The sequence below is a fragment of the Rhinichthys klamathensis genome, unplaced genomic scaffold, assembly GCF_029890125.1.
Source record: "Rhinichthys klamathensis goyatoka isolate OS25496 unplaced genomic scaffold, OSU_Roscu_1.1 h1tg000172l_1, whole genome shotgun sequence".
NCBI lineage: Eukaryota > Metazoa > Chordata > Actinopteri > Cypriniformes > Leuciscidae > Rhinichthys > Rhinichthys klamathensis.
This window is the reverse complement of record NW_026606702.1, coordinates 1,422,454-1,448,663: the sequence shown is the minus strand read 5'-3', so window position 1 is coordinate 1,448,663 and position 26,210 is coordinate 1,422,454. Positions and strand designations below refer to the sequence as shown.

Below are 26,210 nucleotides of genomic sequence, written 5' to 3'. Positions count from 1 at the left end.
TTTCATTTCTTTACTTTTAATGAAGATGATTGTGTATTAAGCGTCTGCGACTTTTTTTTGTGGTAGTTTGCACGTTGGCTTGATGAATAGATCGCTCAGCTGCTCATCTGCGGTGATGCGTGCTGCAGTGGCGCCGTCATATCTGGCTATAACATGACATATAGCCTATAACACGCTCTCACACGTTTATTTTTTAGCATTGTTGGGAGGAGTAAAATTCACATATGTGGTTTAAAAAACCAGATGCATTTACACTTGTCCAGTTTCGTCTGGAATGCAGCCCAGACCACCTCCTGAAGTGGTTTGAGCAATCGGATTTAAATCTGTCTCGAATGCGTTTCGGAGGGCATTTACTCCTGGTCTTTTCACGATCGGATAGCTATCCGATCACAGTGGCCAGGTGTAAACAGCCCCTTTATGTACAGCAGAATCTCAGAGGAATTGCTCAGCGGTTGCTCTATTAGGAATCATACTTAAAGTAGTACAATGTCTTCTTATTGAATGTTTTTTACAATTGGATGACTAAATAAGCCAAAAGGTACTGAAGCCCTGAACCGCAACGTAAAAAAAAAACTTTATTCTCGAAATATTTCAACTTTAATCATGAAATATTTAGACCTTATTCTCGAAATATTTAGACTTTATTCTCGTAATTTCAGGGGGGGGGATTTTAAAATTTAATTTTTATTTTTTTTTTAAATTACGGATTTAAAAAAAAAAAAAAATTACGTTGCGGTTCATGCGGTTTATTTTCATGTTATCACTGTGAAGCTGCTTTGATACAATCTATATTGTAAAAAGCACTATATAAATAAAGGTGACTTGACTTGACTCATGAAAGATTTCTTATGATTATCAATGTTGAAAAAAGCTGTGCAGCTCTATTGGATTCACATTCGATTCAAAATCCTTTGTCCGTTAATGTCCTTAATGTGAGCTGTTAAAAAGTATGCCATACTGCTGTTATGAGCAATTCTTTTTACCTAAAAACAGAAAAGCAGAGTAGAAAAATCAGAATATGACACCTTTGGGCAGTTCTAAACCAGGGGGCCGGGGCACACTAGGTGGCCTCTTCCAAGGGGTCTCAAGATGGCTTAAAATTATTTAAAATAAGACTAAATAAATTTATTTAAAATAACACATTGAAATAAACCTAAACAATTAAAGATAAATATTTTTCTCATTTTAATTCACACCCTCAACAAAAACTGGATATATGAGGTAGCTTAATTTTTATTAGATTGATTTCTAGACTTGGAAAAGCCATATACATGAATAAAATCTTATATAACTCCTTGGACAGTTTTTATAAATATTTCAGTTTTATAATGCATTTATATGCATTTTTCTAGTTATGCCAAGCTCTAAAATATTTGATCAGGTTGAAATTGTAAGTAAATCTTTATAAAAATATATTTCTTTTTATACATCCTTATCCAGCAAATCACACAAAAAAAAGGAAAAGTCTTCAGAGATTTTTGTAAGCAACAGGGGGTGTTGGATTCAAAAAGGTTGAGAACCACTGCTTTAGTGTGATGCCCGAACCACAACTTGATCTTAGAGCAACAAATACAGCAGGGGGTAAAATCTCGTTTTTTTTTGCAGTCCAAAAATGCTCAAAAATCATTATTTACAGATGCTGAAAATGTCAATCCTGCCAGTAAATTTTCCTGTAATTTTCCGTCAAATCTCTTTAAAATAAAATCTTATTTTCAAAACTAACAGGGTATTTTAAAAGCATAATTTTGATTTTATTTTGACTTGTTTACTGGCTCCCAGCATGAAGCTCTGGGCATTCGGTAGTTGAAACTAGCCGAAGACTATCCGTTTTTACAGCACTAAAGAGATCATAGTCACGGAAGATGCTGCCATGGTGCAGAGATCAATACTGCATCACTCTGAGTTTCTATGTGTATAAAGAGATATTGATTATAAAAAACATTCTGTATATTGAGATTAATTGAATCAACAGCAAGCCAAAGTCAAGCCACACACCACCGTACAGAACTGTCAAGACTGGTATGTATAGTGACACATATCAGCGATACGGGTCAGTTTAGCAGAATTAAACGGAGAAAAAAAATCGTGACACTGAATTGCTAACACTTTGGTTGCAGTCTATTTGTGCGGACCCCCTTATGGCCTGAGAACATAGAAGGTCGGATTGCAGTTATTGAAGCTCTCAGCATTTTGGTCAGAGCCTGTTACAGATAATAGACTTCAGTAAAAACACTTTAACAAAGGGAAAAATGGGTATTCTACCCCGAGACGCACAACGGAAGGCTTTTATCCATAAGTATGCCGGAAACAAATGCATATGGATCGTTGAAGTGAGTGTAAAAAGGCTTAAATCAGTTTTAAATGTGATTTACAGTTTGATCTGAAACACAGTTCTTTTCAGAACAGTCCGAAATCAAAGTGCGTGCGCACACATACATAACATTCCTGCTCTGGGATTCTTTATGAATTCTATCCTCAGGGGCTTACAAGTAAGTGGAGGCTTTTAACTGCGACAGTTGAGTGAGCGAGTTACTGTGTGAGACAGAGTGCACAATGAGGCTTGAAGGATAAGAGAACATACGTGCCCGTTAGCCACGCCCCTGTCTGTCCATCAGCCTGACTGACGGGTTTAAAGAGACAGTGGCAGTGATGGATAGGCGGGACTAATAGTCGCTCCACCTGATTTAACAAAGAAGGAAGGCATCTTTCATTTATCTTACTTTTTCAGTTTTCCCATTTCTCTCACTGAAATATGCCTATATTTTTCTCTCACCTCCTTCAATTACCACTTTGCCTTGCTCACTCGCTCTTTCTCTTTGAATTCAGAAGCGCAGCATGTGTGTGCGCTGGATTCTCACCCCTGGGGTTACTGAGCGCTGCTTCAGTGGCCTTGCCTCCATCGCCGCACTGGTTTGGGTGGAAGGGTGTGCACTGCTCCCCGCTGCCAGCCACCACCTCCACGTTCCTGCTGAGATCTTTCGGTTCAGTCAGAGTCTTCAGGCGGTACAGCTTCCCGCTGCTTGTGTCCGACAGGTAGAGCGACTCGTGCACAGGATCCATAGACAAGTAGTACTTATGAGCCGGACTGGAGCTGAAGGAAAAGAATTTAAACAAGGCTTTATGACAAAGCAGGGCTACACACATATTGGCAATGTACTTATGCTGAAACTATTTCAAAAGTCGAAATCCATACCGAAAAACAACCACACACAGAGTCATGCTCACACAAGGTTAGAGTAAAAAAACCCTCCAGGTCTCAGCGCCTTGCAGAAATTTCAATCATACTGAACTCAAGCCCTGATCAAAACTCTCAGCCCCTACAGTGTGTCGGACCCCTGCAAGCCTATAATCTTCCTTTCCTTTCCCTCCATCCGGTTCTGCCCTAAGAGCAAATCTACCAGCTGCCTCTTTATCATCTGTTCCTTGGGCAGAATGAAAGAAATGAAAAAAAAAAAAAAGATTTTCCTAAAGGAGCGAAACATTGTCCCCCACAAAAATTGATGAGGTCTTTTTTGTCTTTTGATAACAGAAACATGTTATTTGGATTGTGCTCCCCATGACAAAGCACAACACGTCCTCTGGCACATCACCTGTGGTGTCTGAGTTGTGGTGAGTTTGGTACTTGTAGATTATGAGGCACTCTGCTGCTCTGACATTTAAGGGGAGTCGATTCACTCTTTTGGGTTTAAGGACAGCAGAGTGCTTAGAACTGTGTAGGGGCTATGAGGTCAGGGTAAAGGGGAGTAGTTCCTGTTGCTAAGCCGCTAAAAACTCAAAGGTCATGGGTTCAGTTTCTTGGGAATGCACATACCGATAAATTTGACACTTAAAGGGGTCCTTTTACAAAGTCTTGATTTAGTTTGTAGGGAGTACTAGAATATGCTTTCATGCTTGATTGTTCAAAAAACAATGTTTTTTTGTTGTTGTTTTATTTTTTACATATTTTGCATTATTACAGAACCTCTCTCCACAGTCTGGCTTGAACGCACCGTTTATGTCCTGTTTCGATTAAGCCCATTCTTCTGAAATACGAAATGTGCCATATCTGTGCTCTACTCAGATGTAAATATTAAGGATGGCGTCAATTTCAAACCAATTCAAGCCGGATTCAGACTTAAGAATGTTAACAAACAAGAGGATCATGCGGAACGGATTTCATGCATGGACAAGCATGGATTTCATAGGACGTTTCAGAGTGATATGTTTTTTTTTTAGATACAATGTTATACACCATTTAATCATGATAATTGTCAGAAAACTATGGTAATACAAACAGTAATAGATTACAAAACCATGGTTAATTTTGCTAAGGGGCGGTGAACAGTCTTTCAAAAGCGAGAGGTTACAAAAACTACAGTAAACACTACATCAACACTAATGTTGGCTAGGAGGCAAGGAGAGGCAAAACTTTGCCCTTTGTTTACATCATAGCAACAACATAAAACTTATAACTATAATTGGACTTGTTATTAGAAAACGCAACTACAAATAATAATAAGATACTTAATACTAAAAGAATACTTAAAAGTTGTGATCCACCAACAACAGATTGTCCCGACAAAGTAAGACCTGCTCCATTTCAGGAGATCGAAGCTTTTGTGCGTAGCCTGCATTGTATTCTCTTAGGTTCTGACAGCTATCCTCTAGAAAATGTGCATGTTGGGGTTATAATGTTCAGGAACAGTGTTTAAAATCGGCCTTAGGAAGGTCAAACAAATGAGTTTTGGAAAAGGGTGGAAAAAACAGCGTCTCTTTGACATAGCGACAACACTCTTCTCTAATGCAGCTCAACCAGGCCATGTCCCCCTTTTTTCAGTATTCCGTGGGCTGGGATTATTCAAATGAGTAACGTGACTTCACAAATCCGGGTAAAAAACATGTTGTAGTCCAAACGAGACTTTCAATGTAGTTCTTGGAAAGAGGATTCTGTTGAATAAAATATCTCCATTTGGAATGGACTTTGAGCTTTGTATCCTTCAGATCTCTTTTATGCTCAAACAGCAACATTACACACTAACTAAAGTTGGAAAAGGGAAAAAGCATAATAGGACCCCTTTAAGACTGGAATACACGACACAACTTTTAAAATCTGAACAAATTTTAAAACACAATAGGCATCATACACTTGCCGACTTTGTAAATAGTTACAGAGGAAAAACTGGGCATCGTATACTAAACGACTGAGGATCACACACTACCAGACTTTCAAGTCATTACGAACTAAACAAACTCACACAGAAACACGTACCTTGTTGCTAGGAGACACGTGACAAATGAAAACAATTTGTGTTCTAAAATCGTCACAAAATATCAAACATGTTTGATATCCTCCTACTGGATGGAATCAAACTTTAAAGCAAAAAAAAAATCGGAGTCTGTTATCATCATACACTACATCATTTTCTGTGAAATCTGTCAACCCAAATATGCAGACTGGCTCTGACTTTTGTCAACTAGCGTCAACTTGTCCAGACTGTAAATCTGGGCAAAAATCGTGTAGTGTATTCCAGCCTTTACTGTTGGTCCCTTTCAAAAACATTCATGAATGTTAATAGTTAATTCACAAAGCCATTAAGCCATTAACTACATCTATACTGAAATGGTAAAAGACACTAATATGTCTTTCAAAGCTACTTTTGTTATAATAAAGGGTAAAAATATTCTGTAGCTCAAATGCCATAGGTTCAATTCTCTGGGAATACACAGAGAATGAACACTTTTAATGCAGTGAGAGTCGCTTTTGATAATGGTGTTACAAATGTAAATAGTTACTTCACAAAGCAATTAACCAAATTTACATCAATATTGAAATGGTAAAAGAGATTCATATTTTTCTCCAAGCTGTTTTTGTCATGATAAAGGGCAAAAGCCACCCCCCTCAAACTGTCTGTTTATTGACAGATAGATGAAATTGAAAATGTTAATACTATAAGGTTCTTTTGAGTCTTTGCGAGGTAGAATCAGACTCTGGTTTGATCAGAAGCGCTATCTCCAAAAGACGTCTGAAGGTAGGATTTCCCCCTTGCTGTGGGATGTAATACTGTGAGCAAACACACGCGCGCACGCAAAGATAAAGGATTACAGTTCGCTTGTCAGTGTTAGTCTGTGGGGCAGAGGTCTATCCCACACTCTAACTCCCTCTCTGTGGGGGGCGCCGTTTCTAAATTCACATGAAACGAGGAGGATCTAGACGATAAGCAGGAGACTGTGGTGTGACGCTGGCAGCGGTTTTCTGTGAAAAGCTGTTAGTGTTCAATCCATCGACCAGAAAAACGCCTCAGATGGATTCCTTACCACACACTGAAGATTACAAGCAACAGTAGCCACTGTGTGGCTTCATAACACAAACGCCCACACAAAAACATGTCAGCAGTCGCACAAATACACACACAAAAATATACTCAGATGAATACAATTACAAACATGCAAAAATGTAATAATAAAAGATGGCCCTCATTATAAGAAAATAAAAGATGATATGCTCCAAAGTAATTGAAAGGTTTACTTTAAAAAACTTTAAATAAATAAAAATTAAAAAAGGGGAAAAAAGAAGGAAAGGGAAAAAAGAAAAAAGGGAAAAAAAGGGGGAAAAACAAGGAAAAGGCTCTAGTCATTAAAGCTCAGGATTAATGTGATGTATTGACTGAAGTTTTGTGGGAGGGACGGTCAACTTCAGTCCTGGAGGGCCACTGTCCTGCAGAGTTTAGCTCCAACCCTGATAAAAACTCACCTGCCTGTATCTATCTAGTAATCCTGAAGACATTGATTAGCTTGTTTAGGTGTGTATTATTAGGGTTAGATCAAAATTCTTCATGGCAGTGTCCCTCAAGGATCTGAAGTTTTGGTGTTAATAGTATTTTTATCATTAGGAATATTTATGTTCAGAGCGGTGGTGTGCTATGACCTTGATGAGAAACAGCAATTTACAAAGTAACAATTTACTAAATATATTTACAACTTTATTTAAAGACTTTTTCATGGGACAAGACCCAATTCTGAGCATTTGATTCTGCTGACTTACTATAGGGGCTGCTGCCTCTAAAATTGTTGTTCTGCATTTGAGACTTGAGTCACTTAACCTCTAGTTCCTCCAAGGTTGATGCATGGATGAATGGAGATTCAAAATAAAAATAATGAATTCAAGCACAAGTACAGTGTATTAATGACTGAAAGACTATATAGTGATAACTGTTCTGAAAAGAAAACATACCTGTGTCTAATGTCACGATTTCTGGACGCATAACATGGAAAGAAATGTTAATAGTTAAAACTGAAGTCAACATTGAGAACAGACATTCCTCAGATAATTTTTGTTTTTACAATTATGAAAACTTGTATAAGCTATAAAAAGCAGATATTTTTTTTTTTTTTTTACATAATCTAATCATTAAATAACATTTATAAAACAGTTCAATTTAGATGTCACTATGCAACGCTCATTTTGTAGGTTATTTGACAAAACATTTATTAGTGTTTGATTTGATGTAATTTAATATTGCAATAGCAGGAATCTTTTTATTAATAAACAAGAATAAAAAAACGGCTTAAATAAAACCTTACAAAAATAAAAATCTAATAAATAAGTAAATAAATACGAAATTAAATAAATAAAAAAACAGAATCCCTATTAGTAAAATAATCAGTTATTAAACACTTTATATTCATACATTACTAAATACAACTATTAGTTTAAAACTATAGAGATTGCATACAACAGTTACTTATGCAATAAAAAAGAAGAAGAAAAACATTTAAACACTTTTGAGAAATGATTAATTTGCTGATTTAAGATGGCAGACCTGAGCTCCAAGATGCTGATGGAGAATCCGTTGGGCAGAATCCTGCGGATGTAGTTAAAATCACCTACATACACACTTCCATCCGAGCCGCAGGCCAGAGCGATAGGGGCAAACAGTTTCTGCTCCACAGCTGGGCCATTGCAGTTTGGGCATGGGATGGCACGGACCGCCCCTGTCCCCATCACTGTGGAGATGACCAGAGGCTGCTGAGAAATATAGACATTCTCTCCATTTCCTTTATGAAGGATACCTGCAGAAGAGAAAAGAAACAGAGAGCATTAGATTGAAGGATGAAATGTATTAGTGCTAAAAGACCCCGTAGAAACAAGCTAAAGAAAGGAATGATACAAACTGCCATCTAGGGAGCTCTCAGAAACTAGCAAAATATATGAATCGGGAGGATGTTAGATGTAAACATGCTCTATGTTGGGTATCTTTTTTGGTAAACACTGCCAAGTTGCAATCTGAAGTCATGGGTTAAGCTAATTTTTCAGGGACTGACTTCAACTTTATTTTTTTTTATATATATATTAATATATATTCTTTGTTTTACCCCTGTCCCAGACTTAAAACATGAAAATCCATCATAAAACAATTCTTCAAATACTTTATAAAATGTCTCGGGTTACTATTGTAACCATGCTCTATGTTGGGTATCTTTTTTGGTAAACACTGCCAAGTTGCAATCTGAAGTCATGGGTTAAGCTAATTTTTCAGGGACTGACTTCAACTTTATTTTTTTTTTATATATATATTAATATATATTCTTTGTTTTACCCCTGTCCCAGACTTAAAACATGAAAATCCATCATAAAACAATTCTTCAAATACTTTATAAAATGTCTCGGGTTACTATTGTAACCCTCGTTGACTTAGTAGGGAACGAGACACTGCATCGATACTCGGCGCTTTGGGGAATGCCTTCGGCATGTAGCGTCTGAAGTCAATTATGGAATCATTCCAATTTCGATTGGTGTAGCGTCATTACGTCACTTGTGACGTTGCATGGGACAGTGATCCGGAAGCTATAAAAGGTCACAGGAAACAGGAAGTGTTAGCTTCTGATTGGTCGAAGCAAAGTCGTTCTCAGGAGCGCGGAAAGTGTGGCCGAGGGATGCAGCGTCTCGTTCCCTACAATAGTAACCCGAGACGTTCCCTTTCGTAAGGGAACTCCCGCTGCATCGATACTCGACGCTTTGGGGAGCGAATACCACACTAAGAGGAAAAACGCCCTGGTGTGAAGCATCTGGCACACTCACGGACAATAGGAATGAGTCGAGGGCAGATCCAAACTAGATTGTCATAAGGTTTGGTGTAACAAGGGGAGGTCTGGAGCTGGAGGCTCAGCTAACCCCATGGAAGGGAATCCCGGACAGTAGCAAGTATTAGATAAGAGGTGAAGGCCAAGGCGCACCTCATACATCATCTATGAAAGGTTTCCGCAGATAAACAACTGTCTAATTAATAAAGGGAATATCTCCTAGCCCTTGATATATATCTAGATGGACTAACTCCTCCCAGCCCGAGGCCTAAGCTAAGGGCCTCCAAGGCTATGACCTTGACCATCCGACACATGCGATGGAGGATGGAATACCTGAAGAATCATGATATTGCCCACAGCGACCTCAGTGCCGGGGCAAAAATAAGGTAGAGTGGCCCCCGTGCTGACAAATAAGAGGGGGCAGGACCACCACTCTTCCAGGGAGCAGGACGAGCAGGAAGCATACTCAAACAGATTCTATATATGATGAATACCCAGAGAATCATGATATTACCTATAGGCACCTCAGTGCCGAGGCAGAGATAAGATAGAGTGGCTCCCACGCCCTCGAGTAAGAGGGGGCAATGCCACCGCTTTTCCATAGAGTAGGACGAACAGGAAGCAGACTCAAAAGATTCTTATATATTCTCATATAACTCATCTATAGGATATGACAGGTGCCAGGGATAACCTGTCAGCCCGATGCCAATAGGCCAATCTACAGGAACATGGATTTTTTTAGTGGGAATGTCCCTACGAGCTCACCCTTAGAAGCTTGTGGAGGGCACTGAGGCCGCCACAGAGGCCCTAAGCATGAACGGGAGGTCCCGTTAGAGAACAGGATGGAACACCAGTACTGAAGCCAGTGGGCAGTATTTAACTGGGTTCAATGCCGTACCTAACTTCTTCAAAATATTTAGTTCCTAGTAGAGTGGGGTTCTAGAATGGATGACCTAACCACCTCGGTGGAAAGGGCAACCTATTTATGGTTGTCTTCATAGTCTCCATATCTCCAGCCGTAGATGAAATATTGTACCATCGGCCTGGGAAAGAATATCTCTACTAATAGGGTCTTGCCAGGGTGGACTCTCCAAGAGACTAATAAGGTCCGAAAACCAAATTCGGGCCGGCCAGTACGGAGCTACAAGGATTAAGCTCACACCGTACCTTCTGACCCTTTCCAGAACCCCAGGGAGCAGAGCGATCGGGGGAAAAGCGTATAGATGTGACCTCGGCCACATCTGTACCATGGCATCCAGGCCCAAAGGAGCTGGATGTGAGAGAGAGTACCAGAGCGGGCAATGAGTGTTCTCATGAGAGGCGAACAGGTCAACCTCCGCCCGGCCAAACTCTCTCCATATAAGCTCAACTACTTCAGAGTGGAGCCACCATTCCCCGGGGCCTTAGCCCCTGCCTCGACAGGATATCTGCTCCCACATTATCAACCCCAGGAATATAAATAGATCTGACAGAGAGAAATTTATCCTGGGACCATAAAAGAATCTGATGCCCCAGTCTAGAAAGAGGGCGTGATTTCAGACCTCCTTGGCGGTTGATATAAGAGACCACCGACATATTGTCTGTCCTAACGAGAACATGATGGCCTCTGAGGTCTACAAGGAAGTGCCTCATGGGTTAAGAATACGGCCAACATCTCTAAGCGATTAATATGCCATGAGAGATGATGGTCCTTCCAAGTACCTCGGGTGCAATGGCCCTCCATAACCGCACCCCAGCCCGTGCGGGACTCATCCGTAGTCAAAGTTTTTCTCTGACATGATCCTCCCAACACCGGGCCTTAAGACAGGAACCATGGTTTCTTCCACATGACAAAAGCACGAAGGCATCTGCGAGTAACTCAGATGACACAAAACAACATCTCGATGTTGAATTGCCAGCTCTTCCAACTAAGCCAGAATGAGCCAGTCATCTATATAATTTAAGATACGGATCCCCTGAAGTCTCAGTGGAGCAAGGACCGCATCCATACATTTAGTGAAGGTGCGAGGAGATAAGGCTAGGCCGAACGGAAGAACCCTATATTGATAAGCTTTTCCCCCAAACGCGAATCTAAGGAACCTCCTATGTTGTGGGATGATGGAAATATGAAAATATGCATCCTTAAGATCAATCGTTACAAACCAGTCCTCGGATCTGATTTGTTGAATGATCATAGGTATAGTTAACATTTTGAACCTAAACCTCTTCAAAGATTTGTTCAATACCCTAAGATCTATAATAGGACGCAGTCCACCATCCTTCTTTGGAACTATGAAGTAACGGCTGTAGAACCCGGACGTCCTCTCGGGGGGGGGGTGTATGGCACATATTCTATGGCCTCCTTAGCTAAGAGAGACTGGACTTCATGTTCCATCACCTGATCCTGATCAGGAGATACCAGTGTGTGAGTAATACCACTAAATCTAGGTGGTCTATACCGGAACTGGATTCTATATCCTTTCTCAACTGTATTCAGGACCCATTCAGATATATTTTGAAGACCTTTCCAGGTGTCTAAATAATCTACTAGGGGGATCAGTCTCTCAGGACTGACCTCAGGTATTGTATTTATTTTTTCGGTGACCTGAAGCAGCTTTCTGGCAGGAACTAACCGAATAATTTTTTCTACAGGCCTCATGAGAGGTAGCGAATGTTTCAGGGATCTAGATGTTGAAGGAACACTCTGTGCAATACAATCGCTGGGAGTCGATGCGTCCCGAGGCGCCTTTGACGGCGGGAAGCAACATCGATTTCGTGAGGGCTCCGCAGAGCGAAGTTTTAAAAAGCCCACACAGGGGGGAATGCCCTCAGAGGCCTGAGCATCACGTCAGGGCCTCTCAGCCGAAGCCTTCCTCCCCTGAATAACAGTCCTCAGATCTGCTTTCGGTTCAGAAGGCTTCGGCTGAGGGTGTTGTCTCTGGCTCCAAGCCTTTTGCGGGGTAGCATGAGAGGCAACACACTCCTTCTGCCTAAGCAGGTGAGAGGAGCTGGCGGCGGTCTCCTGGGACTGCCCCCTGGCAGCAGACCCACGAGACCTGGAACGACGGCGGGGGATAAGCTCTTTAAATGCGGCTGACTGTCATTTCGCCTCCTGAAACCTATCGATGACGTTATTCATACTTTGCACGTGACATCACAAGTACTGGCTGGCGGGCAAGAACGTCGTTCTCTAGCAACGAAACGGTTCGTTCAAGCTGTAGGAATGATGTACCTAACATAGAAAAAAGGTTTTAGGTAGATAAAGTCTATCATTCACAAGCACAGTAGCCTATCACGGATATTTTTTAAAGCTATACATTTCTTTCCTTTTTTAATTAGGCTACCATATATTAGGGGTGGGAATCTTTTACCATCTCACAATTCAATTCGATTCCGATTCTTGAGGCCACGATTCGATTCAAAATCGATTTTCGATTCAAAAAGATTTTCGATTTAAAACGATTCGATTTTATCCATAATGATTTCTAATCGGGTTTCTGATCATGATCTACTCTCATCTGCTTTGCTATACAGAATGACAAACGGAGACCATTGTTTCCTCTAGGATTTTTTCCAGCTGTGGTGGCAGGCCCATTTTGCCAGGTGGAGGGGGCGTGGCCCATGAGTGATATTCCCATTGGCCACGCCCCCTTACCCCAGGTGTTTAAACCTCCCCTAAGTATTATAACATTATAACATGAAAGGCTCGAATAAGAGCGGCAAAGCGATTATGCGCATCCCGTGCGCAGAATGATGCACTTGAAGCAACGCGAAGTCACAGCGCGCAGCGCTCCGGATTGAAAAGTTCAAAGCACAAAGCGAAGAGATTATATCTGTCTATCTATGCTTAATGTATTATATATATGCAACAGTTTATTGAGCATTTTCTTTTAACAGTTTTAAATTTCAGTTACAGTGCGCATGAAGGACAATTCATAGCGCTCTCCAGTGCTGTAATCTAACAGACACCCGGGAGAAAGGATTATGATTTAGAAAACGCTATAACGCGACGCGCTGTGTGAATGCTGAATGGAGAATGACTGAGGAGAGATGAGTTTCCATTAACTTTAACTAACGACTTAAATATTCATTTTTACCTCACATTATGCTCTTGAATGACTTTAGAAGTCTTGGAATATAGTGCGAACACTTTATGGTGCTTTACAATGTTTATTATGCCTTTAGCTTAACAATAACACAATCACATTAATATCGGACCTCACTGAGAAGCTGCAGCCGTGGCGGGATTATTTTAGGTGTGGCGGCCGGCCACGGCAGAATGAATGTAGAAGCATCATATTTAGAAGCATCAGAAGCTTCATAGAAGCATCCATTTTTGCTTCCTCTGATTTGCCGCTCACGTTCAAAAACCGGCTGCGTGCATGACGTCCGGACGTCCCGTATAGGCTATAGTTACAAAAATGGAGGCGAACAGCCAGCTGATTTTATTTATTTATTAAATCGATTCTTGGACATTTCAGATCGATTCTGAATCGTTGCAAATGAGAATCTAGATTCTTCTGTGAATCGATTTTTTGGCAAACCCCTACCATATATGTTTACATGTGGCATCACGTGGGTAGACAAATCAGACGAACTGCAAGTTAAGCGTCCAGCTGGGTTCACTTCAGTGACAGTCATAAATTCTCCTGTCATAGAGACAGGTGACGTGCATTTAGACTGATGATTCGCTGATGTTATGTTTCATGTCAATCGTGTAATCTTAACATAAACGTGCTTACACGTTCGCCAGTAGGTGGCGAGAACGCATTCATCTGTACGTGATTTGATTTGATATGATATGAGAAGATGAATACATGGAGAATGAATGACACGTTACTGTTGTACTGCGTCTACTTATTACTTACTTACAGTTACTTTGCATGCATACTATCGTACACTTATTACTATACTACATTACAGCCTAACAGATTGCTAACAGGATTATACGCAATTCGCTGCCCCAGCTGCTCTTGTCTGTTGCCTGATGCTATGTGGAGTGGATAAGCAGGTAGGCTACATCCTGCTAGCCATATATGATACAGTTGGCATAAGTTTTTATTTTTTATTTTTTACTTATCAAGCTGTCATTCGCAGGCAGGCAGGGTTTACATATTCAGATGAAGACTTCATCACACGATGTAACAGATGTCACTGTGTATAGCTGCAAACATTAGCAAACGGACCTTTGCTTTGATTATGAAGATATTCCTGTTTTTCACCTCCCATACGACAGCGTTGTTAGCCCATCCACTCTTGAAAAAAAGATAGCTATCTGTACTTTTGTAGGCTTTCATTTTTTGTGCGGTGTAAGGTGACGGATTCTCTATAAGATATATGTAAATACCTCCAAACTCCAAGTCTGGTAGAGACTTTGCCAGCTTCAAAGCAATGAAAACATCTTTTCTTGATATCTAATTGTAACATTCGATGACATATGGTTTAAATAGTTAATTGATTGTAGTATTGGAAATTTGCAAGGCTGCAATTCCCCTGGCTGGCCACTGTTTGTCGGCATTTTGTCAGCGTTTGTTGCCCGCCAGGTATTAGGGTTGGGCGATGTCTACCAATTTGGCATCAGACAATGTCTACAGTGAAACATCGCGATGGACGATGACATCGGGGGGGGTAACATTTTCATTTTCGTAATATTCTCATTTTCCTCTATATCTCATCAGCAATTTCGATTTCGGCAGCTCTGCAGCAGCTGAGCACTAAGAGTGAATGTACAGTGACGTGACATAACTGCCAGATTCAAACTGCTTTCTTTCTATGGCTGGCGCTGAGCCAAATACGGACGCGCTCAGCGCTTGTCATAGGCTATATCACAACTGTTCAGTGTTTTTAACAACATAATGTTTATTTTAGGTTTCAGACATTTAAATACATATAATTTATAGCAAAACAATACATTTATAGTTTGTAAAATACACAATGGTGTCTATGGAAGCAGCAATAACAATCCATTCAAATGATATTTGACGACGGTTTTTATTCATATCAGAGACAGTGTAAATAACTATAAAGTCAACTCTATTTTCAGTTTACTACTCTATTTTCCACTTACTTTCATGTATTTCGGGAGAAACTGATGAATTCACGCGCTGTAATAACTTAAATCCGACAGACAGGAATCTCTGATCCTGGCTCAAACACGGCGCCCATCTCACGTTACAGATCAAGATAACTTATAAATGTTTTTTAAACTACAAAACAAACTCACTTACACATATTTGAGAATCGGAATAGAAGATAGTTTATGACATGGTAAGCAAGTGTGTTAATATTTAGAAATAAAAGAGCTAAGTCTGTCATACATCGCTATTTTGGCTGTGGTGAATCACGTGCCAAGCATGACGCGTCACCATGGAAACCAAGGGGGGGGGGGGGGGGCATCGCGATGTCGGCTAAACATCGTGATGTCTGTCAGCCATCACGATGGACGACGGCCCAACCACCACCAATGTGCAGCATCCACTTGGATGATGCGACGGCAGCCATAGTGCGCCAGAACGCCCACCACACACCAGCTTACTGGTGGAGAGGAGACAGAGTGATGAAGCCAATCAGTGTATATATATATGGGGATGATTAGGAGGCCATGATGGACAGAGGCCACTGGGCAAATTTGGCCAGGATGCCGGGGTTACACCCCTACTCTTTCGAAAGACATCCTGGGATTTGTAATGACCACAGAGAGTCAGGACCTCAGTTTAACGTCTCATCCGAAGGACGGTGCTCTTTGATAGTATAGTGTCCCTGTCACTATACTGGGGCGTTAGGACCCACACAGACCACAGGGTGAGCGCCCCCTGCTGGCCTCACTAACACCTCTTCCAGCAGCAACCTGGTTTTCTCAGAAGGTCTCCCATCCAGGTACTAACCAGGCTCAGCCCTGCTTAGCTTCAGTGGGCAACCAGTCTTGGGCTACAGGGTGATATGGCTGCTGGCTACAGGGTGATATGGCTGCTTGTCCCCGATGCCCGACAGATTCAGCCACAAGTGTCTCTCCGTGGCTACCAGTGCTGCCATGGAGCGGCTGATGGCACGGGCCGTCTCCTTGGTAGCACGGAGAGACAAGTCAGCCACTTGACGCATCTCCCTGATGTGGTCGAAGGCGACCTCCCCGTTGTCGTCCACCTCCTTGAGGAGGTTGGCCTGGTATGCCTGCAACAGGCCTATTGTATGCAGACAACTACCAGCCCGACCTGCCGCCATATATGCGTTCCCAATCAAGGCCGATGTTGTACGGCAGGGCTTGGTGGGAAGTGCCGGAGCCCGCAGGGATGATGCCACGTCAGGGGAGAGATGTGATGCAAATGTCTCTTCAACCCTGGGCATCATCCCCTAGCCCTCCGCCCTGGCACCCAATATATTTTAATATATGCACATTGGGGCCAGATAAACGTGAGGAGAAGGGCTTATTCCACAAAAAAAATGGCAGACTCCGGCATAGAGGCTGTGGCTGAGCCTGCAGGAAGCGCTCATCTAATTTACTTTTTTGTGTCGCTTCCTGCATTTCTTGTGGCCAGTCGATCTTTAACTTGGCCACGGCTCTAGTCACAACCTCTAGCAGCTACTCTGAGGCAGGGGAATGGGGTGACGAATCCTCACATTCTCCTGCCTCGATGCCCGAAATATCCATCTCCTCGGAGCCAGATAGTTCGAGCATCGGGTCTGTGACAGGGGTGGAAGAAGCTGCTACGCACCCTGCGCGGGACCCTGGGAGCTAGTTTCAGAGTGCTGAGAAAGGGCCGAAGCCGTCTCAGCACTATCCACTAACTCCCTTTCGATCCCCATGAATGCAGGCGCCGCGCTGCCTGGACAGAAGCGGGACCTGATCCACGGGGAGCGCGAGCCTGGCCAGTCTCATCGAACATGGCCAGGCAGGAGCGGAGCGTTCTCAGGGGCATTGTTTCACGAGGTACTTGGAATATAATGCATTCAGTGTTTTGTCCTCGAGCGCTGCCTGTGCATGCTCCACTCCCAGACAAACTACACAAAGCGCGTGTGTGTCACCCTCGCTCAAATAACGCGGGCAAGGGGATGCACACTGCCTGAATAGCTTCTCCTTATTATTCACTATAATATTCTCAATACAAGTGACAGACAACACCAAATAAGACAGACAGTTTGACGCAGAACGCTTGCTGAAGACCAGAAGCTAACACTTCCTGTTTCCTGTGACCTTTTATAGCTTCCGGATCACCGTCACATGCGACGTCACGAGTGACGTAATGACGGTACACCAATCGAGATTGGAATGATTCCATAGTTGACTTCAGACGTTACATGCCGAAGGCATTCCCAAAAGCGTCGAGTATCGATGCAGCGGGAGTTCCCTTACGAAAGGGAACTATGATAATCCAAAGTACAGTGAACTAAACATTTATTGGGGGAAAATTGCTTTTACACAAATTACGACTATTCCACAGTTGCATTGTCATTTCCACACACGACACGGCTAACAATCTTGCACATAACATTTTATCAAAAATGTGTGTATTTGGTTACAAATGAGACAACTGTGCTGGTGAAAAGCATAACTGGGATGAAATATAAGATGTGAACAATAAAATATTTTTTATTCCGTATCATTTCGAATTAAGCTGTAATTTTGTTAAACCAAAACTGAGAAAATATATGTATTTAGGATACATAAAAATCTATCCAGAAAAGCCATTTTATTCTAAAAAGAATTAAAATATAATTTTCTTCATTTCCACCACAAAATGAATGGTGATTTGAAATTTGAGACAGGTTTAGGGGCAAAAACATAAATATGCTCCTGTTCTCCTGTTATACAATATATTGATGATTTTGAAAAGTTTGTTTTAATTTCTAAAAGTCTAAAGGGCCAAAAGCGCCCATAGTTGAAGAAAACACCCATGCGCATGAGTGTGTGCATGTGAGAATCACTCACCACTCTCCAGGTTTAGGACGTGGTGTTGGTTCAGTGTCCATCCGCCCAGGTTGGATGGCATCAGCTCAAAGCCCTGCAGCTGAGCAACTCTCTTCTCCCAGAGCACAACGTCCAGACACGATTCATACTCGTATCCAACAGAGACTGTCATTAATACACACACACACACACACACACACACGCACACACACACACACACACACACACACACACACACACACGTAAGTGCCAGACTTAGTCCATTAAATATCACCAATCATTATCAAAATCAAAAAGAGACAACGATCACATCATCAGAAGAAAAAAAAATTACCTACTCACACACTTTCATTGGTAATTTTTCATTTTAAAGTGAAACTTCAGAATTTTAATGCATAAATTACCCAGTATAACCAATAATTAATACCATTTTACAAGATGAATTAGACTAATATGAGCTAATATATAAAATCTTGATACTATTTATCATTTAGAGAGTATTAACGGAATAACATTTACATATACCTTACTCTACATAAATGTGTCATAACATATAATTAAAATGTTTAAAGAGCTGAACCCATCCTCAGAGTTAAACAAGCAGCAGGTAGCTACAGTACATGTGGAACATGTTATATTTGGTTCAGTTACAGTTGTGTTGCCATGGTGTTACATTGAACTCAAGTAGACGGGCTCTTCAAAGTAGCAACGCTTGAGCTGTAGCCAACATAAACACAGTTAAGAGGATAAATAATAATTATTAACCAATAATTATATTTGCCTGTTTGCAGGGCAGAGATCCTGAGTCATGAGGATTTTTATTTTATGTCTTTCTACCTTTTAATAATATGTTACTGGCAAAATGTTACAAGCACTACACAAATTCAAAGATATATTAATGTAGCATCCTGTAATTTGTGGTCAAATAATCTCTATTGGTGATAGAAAAAAAATCAGCTGTTTACACATTTCTTTATTATGACCATGAAATGTTTTCGCATAATTCTTTCTAATTACTACTTGAAAACAGAAGTTAATTTCCTCCATAATAGCCAGTAATTACTAATTTTTAGCCATTATTCAGTAGGTGCATAAGTGTGCCGTAAAACGGAACGCTCTTTTCAATGAGCAAAAGATGATGAATTCAGACCCTCTGCAGTGTCTGATTGCTGTCATTGTGATGGATCTCAAAATAATGGATGGGGAGAGAGCGAGAAAGAGGGGCTATGATCATACAACAGCAGGATACAGTCATCAGTCCTGTTTGGAGTGCTAAATATGGTCCTGTTCATACACTATTTAGTTATGAAAAACAGTGAAAACTGTATTCAAGTGAGTTCCTTACATTTTCAAGGGGCCACAACACAATTTTAAGAGCAAGTTCGATTGATACAGTGAGTGCTGTTTGAATGGATCCGCACTCAACAACTAGCTGTCTGTCACATCATTGATATAGCCAGGACATAAGTATGTGTGCTTTGTTGGTTATTTTCTTGCTGTCAATCACTAATATTAGCTATCTGTCAATCTCAGCTTATGAAAAATGGCAGAAAAAGGGGTATTGTGAGGTAAAATACAGTTGTCAGTCAGTTCTGACAAGAGTTCCTCTTGAATCTTATTAAGTACATACAATCAAGTTCCTTCATTTTTACACAACTCTATTTTGACATTTTATTTCATGTGTGATAATTTTATCTTACAATAGCATTCAAAAGTTTAGGGTCGGTAAGATTTTAATGTTTTTTAAAGACTTTTATGCTCATCGTTGTGATTACAAATACGGTAAAACAGTAAAATTGTGAAATATTATTACAATTTAAAATAACTTTTCTATTTAAATATATTTTAAAATGTAATCCTGTGATTGCAAAGTTGCATTTTCAGCATCATTACTTCAGGCTTCAGTGTCACATGAAATAATTATAATATGCTGATGTGGTGCTCAAAAGACATTTCTTATTATTACCAATGTTGAAACCAGTTGTGCTGCTTAATATTTTGGAGTAAAACTATAAAAAAGAAAAGAAAAAAAAAGTCAGGATTCTTTGATAAATAGAAAGTTCAAAAGAACAGCATTTAATTGAAATATAAATCTTTTGTACAATTTGTCTTTACTGTCCATTTTGATCAAATTAATGCATCCTTGCTGAAAAAAGTATTAATTTAAAAACTGACTTTTTGACCTGAACATATGAATGGTAGAGTTAAACGGAATGAAAGCTTATCTTTAAAACAACAACAACAACAAAAAGTTAGCTCTCACAGACACAGAGACCCTCACCGTGTGCCTGCACCAGCCCCGTGACCTGCTGTCCATAGATGTCGGTTTTATTCCAAGAGAAAACATATATGAGGTTTGGAGCTGCAGGAAATGATTTCAGAAGCTGCCGACCCTGGACAGCCACAGACAGATGGACTTTGGCCAAGCCCGGAGGGAGGGTGGAGTGGGTCAGTACCACCCTCAGGAGAGACCGATAGCCTGGAGTTCTGGACGAGAGGTAGCTTAACTTCAGAATTGTAGCGGGGATAACCACCTCCTCTTGGACCGCCTACAGAGAGAGAGAGACAGAGGGAGACGTGCAGACGCAGAGAACAAGGATTTATTAGGCAGAGCGACAGTGAGAGAAATTAATTGTATTTCTATTTACTGTGTGCACTTTCCATACAGAACAAAAACCGTGCCAATGATCGTAACGCTGCCAAATAAATGTCCCATAAACACAGGTTGCAGTTCTCACAGCCTACAGACACACACAAGCTCTGTTCCAAAACTGAGTGAGCTGTCTCGCTGTCTACTGCCTACATAGGCTACTGCCTTCCAAAACAGCATCTTAACCAATATGAAATCTCATGAGGGACTGATTTGAAACGCTCCACATAAGCAGAAAGGGATGGAAGAACATGACAAAAATCCCTTGATTTCCCTTGATATTGCAATCACGATTATTAATAATAAGAGAATAAAAATACTTGTTTTGTGTGGCCGACTGAAAGTTATGTTGTTTCTGTGGGCTACACATCAAAATTTAGCTGAGAAATGTGTTCCTGAATAACTTTTTTGCTGTTTTATTCATCAGTCAACTTCAGAGAATATGTTTACTTCAAACGTTGAGTAAATTATATACTCAAATTGAGTAATGCATCAATATTAGAACGTTCTCATTACATTATAATCAACAAAGGTGTCAAGTTTACAGTTTCACGCAACTAGGATTTGGACTCTTGCGAATGCTTACTTTATAATTTAAAAAAATGTCTACACTGCAGAAATCTCTTTTTTTACACTGTGTATATGCCTTGTTGATTACAGTTTTTCTCAATTGCTAAAACACAATTTCTGAATCCTTGCTCCTTTTTCTGAAAACATTAAACACAAAACCTCATCTTCAAGCACTATTTACAAAACCTCTGACTCTTCTTGCAAAATGAAACTTTCGCCTCAAAACAGTTTTACTTGTGTTCAAAATCAAACACTGCTCTCAAATCATAGACAAAGTGATCAAAATGATATACACTATCAAGCAGTCAGTAAACAATACACCAAAAAATAGAAAACACATTGTTCAAAACATACAGTTCTCGAAAGATATCTACGGACGGCTATTCTGTTTGTAGACTTACCCGTGACACATTACTTTACCATCAAGATTTCAGGGAGAAGTACATTTTTAATCTTAAAACAAATTTCATATTTGTCCGTCATTGTCTTTTGATGAATGAAAACATCATAGTAGCGCAAAATTGATCAGAAATTACTACTCTGCTTTGCTCTTTGCAATTTTATTTGTTCTTCCTCCTCCTTGTACCCCTATTTTTACAGTACAGTGCCCTGCATCTCACAAACTTCTCCTTTGTCAGTTCTATTGTTTGATACTGTAATTCTTGTTCTTTGTTGATATGAACCTGCAAGTGCAACCAGTAAAATCTATTGAGCATTCAGTACTGTAACAAATGGTACTGTTACAGTAACGATGTTCGGGACCATATAATGTGTTCATTGTACAGTATACAGCCTACAATGTACTACAGTATACAATACTAAAAGGGACAAAAATCAAATGAGTAAACGTGATCAGTGTGCTTCTTCTTGTCTTTGGGCATCATTTGAAACAGGTTAAATCAATTTTGAGTGGTTGTGTTCAATCAATGACATTTGTTCTCTATTTGTATTTGATCATTGCCACTTGTGTTTACCAGTATGGATGACGTGTGCATTACAGTGCAGAATATGTTTTGAGAATGAGAATGTGTTTAGCGTTTTGCTGAAAAGTCTAAGTAAGATCTGCAAATTGTGTTTTGCCATGTGAAATAGTTTAAGGTATTGACAACAGACTGCACAATTAGCTAAATGAGTTCAGGCAACTGAGAACTTTGTTCAGCCAATGGGTTTTAGTGTTTTAGCAATTGAGAAAAACTGTATAATGGGAACATTCTTCTCTTTCTAGCACCACCAGGTTGCAGTGAATATCAGGTATTACACCCTCTATACTGCAAGCGAGCAGTTTCATGTGTCATATAAATAGCAGCGAGGCATACAAGAGACCTGAGCGACATTCAAGTTGATTCCAGGATAGTCTGATGTTAACATGTGACTAAGATAATGACATAATATAATGCATTCAGTGTTTTGTCAGAGCAAGCTTGTCTTATACCTGTAGCTCAGGTACGACAGTTCCTCTGTCCTCACAGTCGGCGGCGAATCGTGGGAGGGGGGCGGAGAGAACAACCGCGTGTGGACTGATCAGGTTTTTCAGGTCACAGACAGGTGGTTTGGATTCAGATCTTTCCATAAAAACTCGGTCCAGGACCATGAACTGGTTCCAAGGAAGCCAGACTGAACGAATCTGGGACAAAAATGGAGCTCGCTGGAACAATAGAGTAACAGAGATTCCGCCCACTGCCAGAAGATCAAAGCTAGCGGGAAAAACAAAAATACAAACATACATAAAAAAGGGTTTATATATATTCCATACAGTAAATATGCAAGATAGTGTGTGTATGTATCCAGGACGTATACTTTATGCTTTATATATATATATAGAATTTATATTTTAAATGTTGGGGTCATTAAAATTTTGTATGATGTTAATGAAAATCTCTGCTGTATTTATGTGATTAAAAATACAGTAATATTGTGAAATATTACAATATAAAATAGCTGTTTGCTATTTTAATATATTTGTGAATGTAAAAGCTGATTTATTACCAATGTTGACAATATGGCTGTGCGCTTGTTTCTCTAGCACATAAGGTCTATTATGTATTATATGTCTTTCTTTACAAAGTGTATAAGAGTGTGTTTTACCTGCCGTCCTGTCGGCTGAGTGTGTATCCATATTCAGGGTTATGCTGAAACGTGACATTCACGCCAACGAGAGGAGTTCCATCAGAGGCCAAAGCCTGACCTCGAATTACACACACTCGACTGCACAGAGAGAGAGAGAGAGAGAGAGAGAGAGAGAGAGAGAGAGAGAGAGAGAGAGAGAGAGAGAGAGAGAGCAGTCATTGCAAGAGAAACCAAAGGATCTGTCAGAAGAGATCGAAACTGAGAGAGGAGCACTCTCTTTTCAGTAATCAGAGAAAAATACAATAGATGCTTCAATCGATTCTAAACTTCCTCAAACTAGAAGATGACAGCAAAAATCATTTTGGGAGATTATTTTTGGGGTGAGTCACACTGCTCATAGCAGCTAGCTGTTATTGTATCAGCATATGAGAGCCTGAGGAAAAGTTCACACGATATTTTAAGGTTCGTTATTGCATTTCATGTAACTGTTTATTTGTTTCAAAAACATGGAGTCCCCCTCTGTCCATTGCAATAGCCTTCAGGGGTGTCCCCCTACTGCAGGTAGGTCCCCCTTGGGATCACCTTTGGGCGCAAAGGGATGATCAATCCCAAACGTACTATTTCATTAGTAACAGAAATAGAGCAAAAACAGTAAGGATTTCTGAAAAAAAAATTACCAGTATTGTCTGTATTAAGCAGAATTCACGTTGTCAAGACAACAGACACTAACTGTGACTATGTAGTTTAAAAATATAAAAATGAAAACTTAAATGTGAAGTATGTAAGATTTTTATGTTCAAATATATTTTCTTAACCCAGTTTTTTGTTCATTGACTACTATTAGTAAGCCACTCATGTGTTTATCTCCCACAAAATTTTATTTAAACTTTACTAAATAATTTAGAAATGTAGTCTTTAACAAGCCTCCGGCGATCTCCATTGCGATATTTTGCTCAAATTAAAGTATAATACAACCGGCCTGTGTTCCTTCACGTGGCTGCTTGTGCTGTTTGCTGTGACTAAGTCTGAGATCTAACCTTCTCAGTGATGAACTGTAATAAATCCAAACATAAATCTCGACTATATTGTTCTACGATTGTGGTTTTGGAATAAATGAACTTAAGCAAACTCTGTGTGACAATACAAAGTCTTTTTAGTTGTTGTTTTACTAGAAAAACATTAACATAATTTAGAACTATTGGAATAAATATTAGCCTTAGCTTTTGAGTTTTTATAAGCCTAATGTAGAGAGTGTATTCATTTATATATGAGATGACATTCTCTTGATTTGTGCTTATAGACCAATTTCCAGCCGACGTCACAGTTGCGTCACGGCGCTAGCTGGTGGCAGAACAAAGGGAAAACTGGAGGCGGCAAATACAAACCAGCACAGATTCGGCTACAAAATAAGGATCTTAAATTATTATTATTATTATTAAATGTCATCTTGTTGTGTTGTTGGGTGCAAGAATCAATGAAAAATTAATATGCTTTATCTGCAACTTTTTATTTCTAGAAAATATTCACCCTCATTAAAATTGCACCGTAATGTCACTCTTTACATTGTCGTCTTCATGGTGCTGGCTAGGCAGAACTGCGGATCGTACCACACAACTTGTACATGACCATTCAGCACATAGTTATAGGCATCTACAGATGTATATGCCCTCCGTTTCTCTATCAGGTAGGTGTAGAAGTCAGGACACTCAACCAGAGGTAGCGTTAACGTTAATCCTGTCAGATCGTCCAGCGTGTAGGCTACAGTACGGGTCGGCCAATCTGGTTCTGTCCGTTAAAATTAACTTTTGCAAATAACAATCGCGGTCCTGGACAGTGAGTGGCCTTGCACATTAAGATAAAATCGGATTTTCTCCAGTCATTGTTAAAAACAAGCTAACAAAACTTGCAGACTTTACGTTAGTGAAGCGGCCAGAGGGATCGTTCTGCCACCACCTAAGCTCCGCCCACATAAAAACGTCACCATGTTTACCAACTGAAAATTGGTCTATACTGTAGGTGAAAGTGCAATAATTGTAATAAAATGAAAAATAAGTTTCTCATATGACAACAATCATGCTCAGTAATCAGTATTACGATTTTGAGCAAAATAATTGCAATTATCAGTTCACAATTACTATGACTAAAATATGAAAATATGAAGTTTTTATTGACTAAAACTAGACTAAAATTCCCAGACATTTAGTCAACTAATACTTGACTAATCAAAAAACAGGACAGGTTGACTAAATATGATAAACTAAAAAGGACATTTAACACAGGAATAAGACAAACAAAACAAAACAAAAAAATAGCCGACAAAATTAACACTAATGTGAAGACAGTTTTTTAACTTTTAAAAAAATGCTGAACAATATACACTCACCTAAAGGATTATTAGGAACACCTGTTCAATTTCTCATTAATGCAATTATCTAATCAACCAATCACATGGCAGTTGCTTCAATGCATTTAGGGGTGTGGTCCTGGTCAAGACAATCTCCTGAACTCCAAACTGAATGTCAGAATGGGAAAGAAAGGTGATTTAAGCAATTTTGAGCGTGGCATGGTTGTTGGTGCCAGACGGGCCGGTCTGAGTATTTCACAATCTGCTCAGTTACTGGGATTTTCACGCACAGCCATTTCTAGGGTTTACAAAGAATGGTGTGAAAAGGGAAAAATATCCAGTATGCGGCAGTCCTGTGGGCGAAAATGCCTTGTTGATGCTAGAGGTCAGAGGAGAATGGGCCAACTGATTCAAGCTGATAGAAGAGTAACTTTGACTGAAATAACCACTCGTTACAACCGAGGTATGCAGCAAAGCATTTGTGAAGCCACAACACGCACAACCTTGAGGCGGATGGGCTACAACAGCAGAAGACCCCACCGGGTACCACTCATCTCCACTACAAATAGGAAAAAGAGGCTACAATTTGCAAGAGCTCACCAAAATTGAACAGTTGAAGACTGGAAAAATGTTGCCGG

The 26,210-nt window shown here is 40.1% G+C and overlaps 1 protein-coding gene across 7 annotated transcripts in view; it reads right to left on the bottom strand.

Moving 5' to 3' along the window:
• tenm1 (teneurin transmembrane protein 1) overlaps window positions 1-26,210 on the bottom strand; it is a 185,562-nt gene that overhangs the window by 41,183 nt on the left and 118,169 nt on the right. For 4 of the 7 annotated variants that reach the window (XM_056260094.1, XM_056260096.1, XM_056260099.1 and 1 more), the window contains 7 exons: window positions 23,247-23,366; window positions 22,594-22,855; window positions 20,223-20,490; window positions 17,963-18,106; window positions 7,800-8,049; window positions 7,211-7,231; window positions 2,859-3,091 (listed from right to left, as the gene is read on the bottom strand). In XM_056260094.1, the coding sequence (XP_056116069.1) occupies window positions 2,859-3,091; window positions 7,211-7,231; window positions 7,800-8,049; window positions 17,963-18,106; window positions 20,223-20,490; window positions 22,594-22,855; window positions 23,247-23,366 (1,298 nt within the window). The remainder of the gene's footprint in view (window positions 1-2,858; window positions 3,092-7,210; window positions 7,232-7,799; window positions 8,050-17,962; window positions 18,107-20,222; window positions 20,491-22,593; window positions 22,856-23,246; window positions 23,367-26,210) is intronic. The other 3 variants (XM_056260097.1, XM_056260098.1, XM_056260100.1) reach the window with 1 other exon arrangement.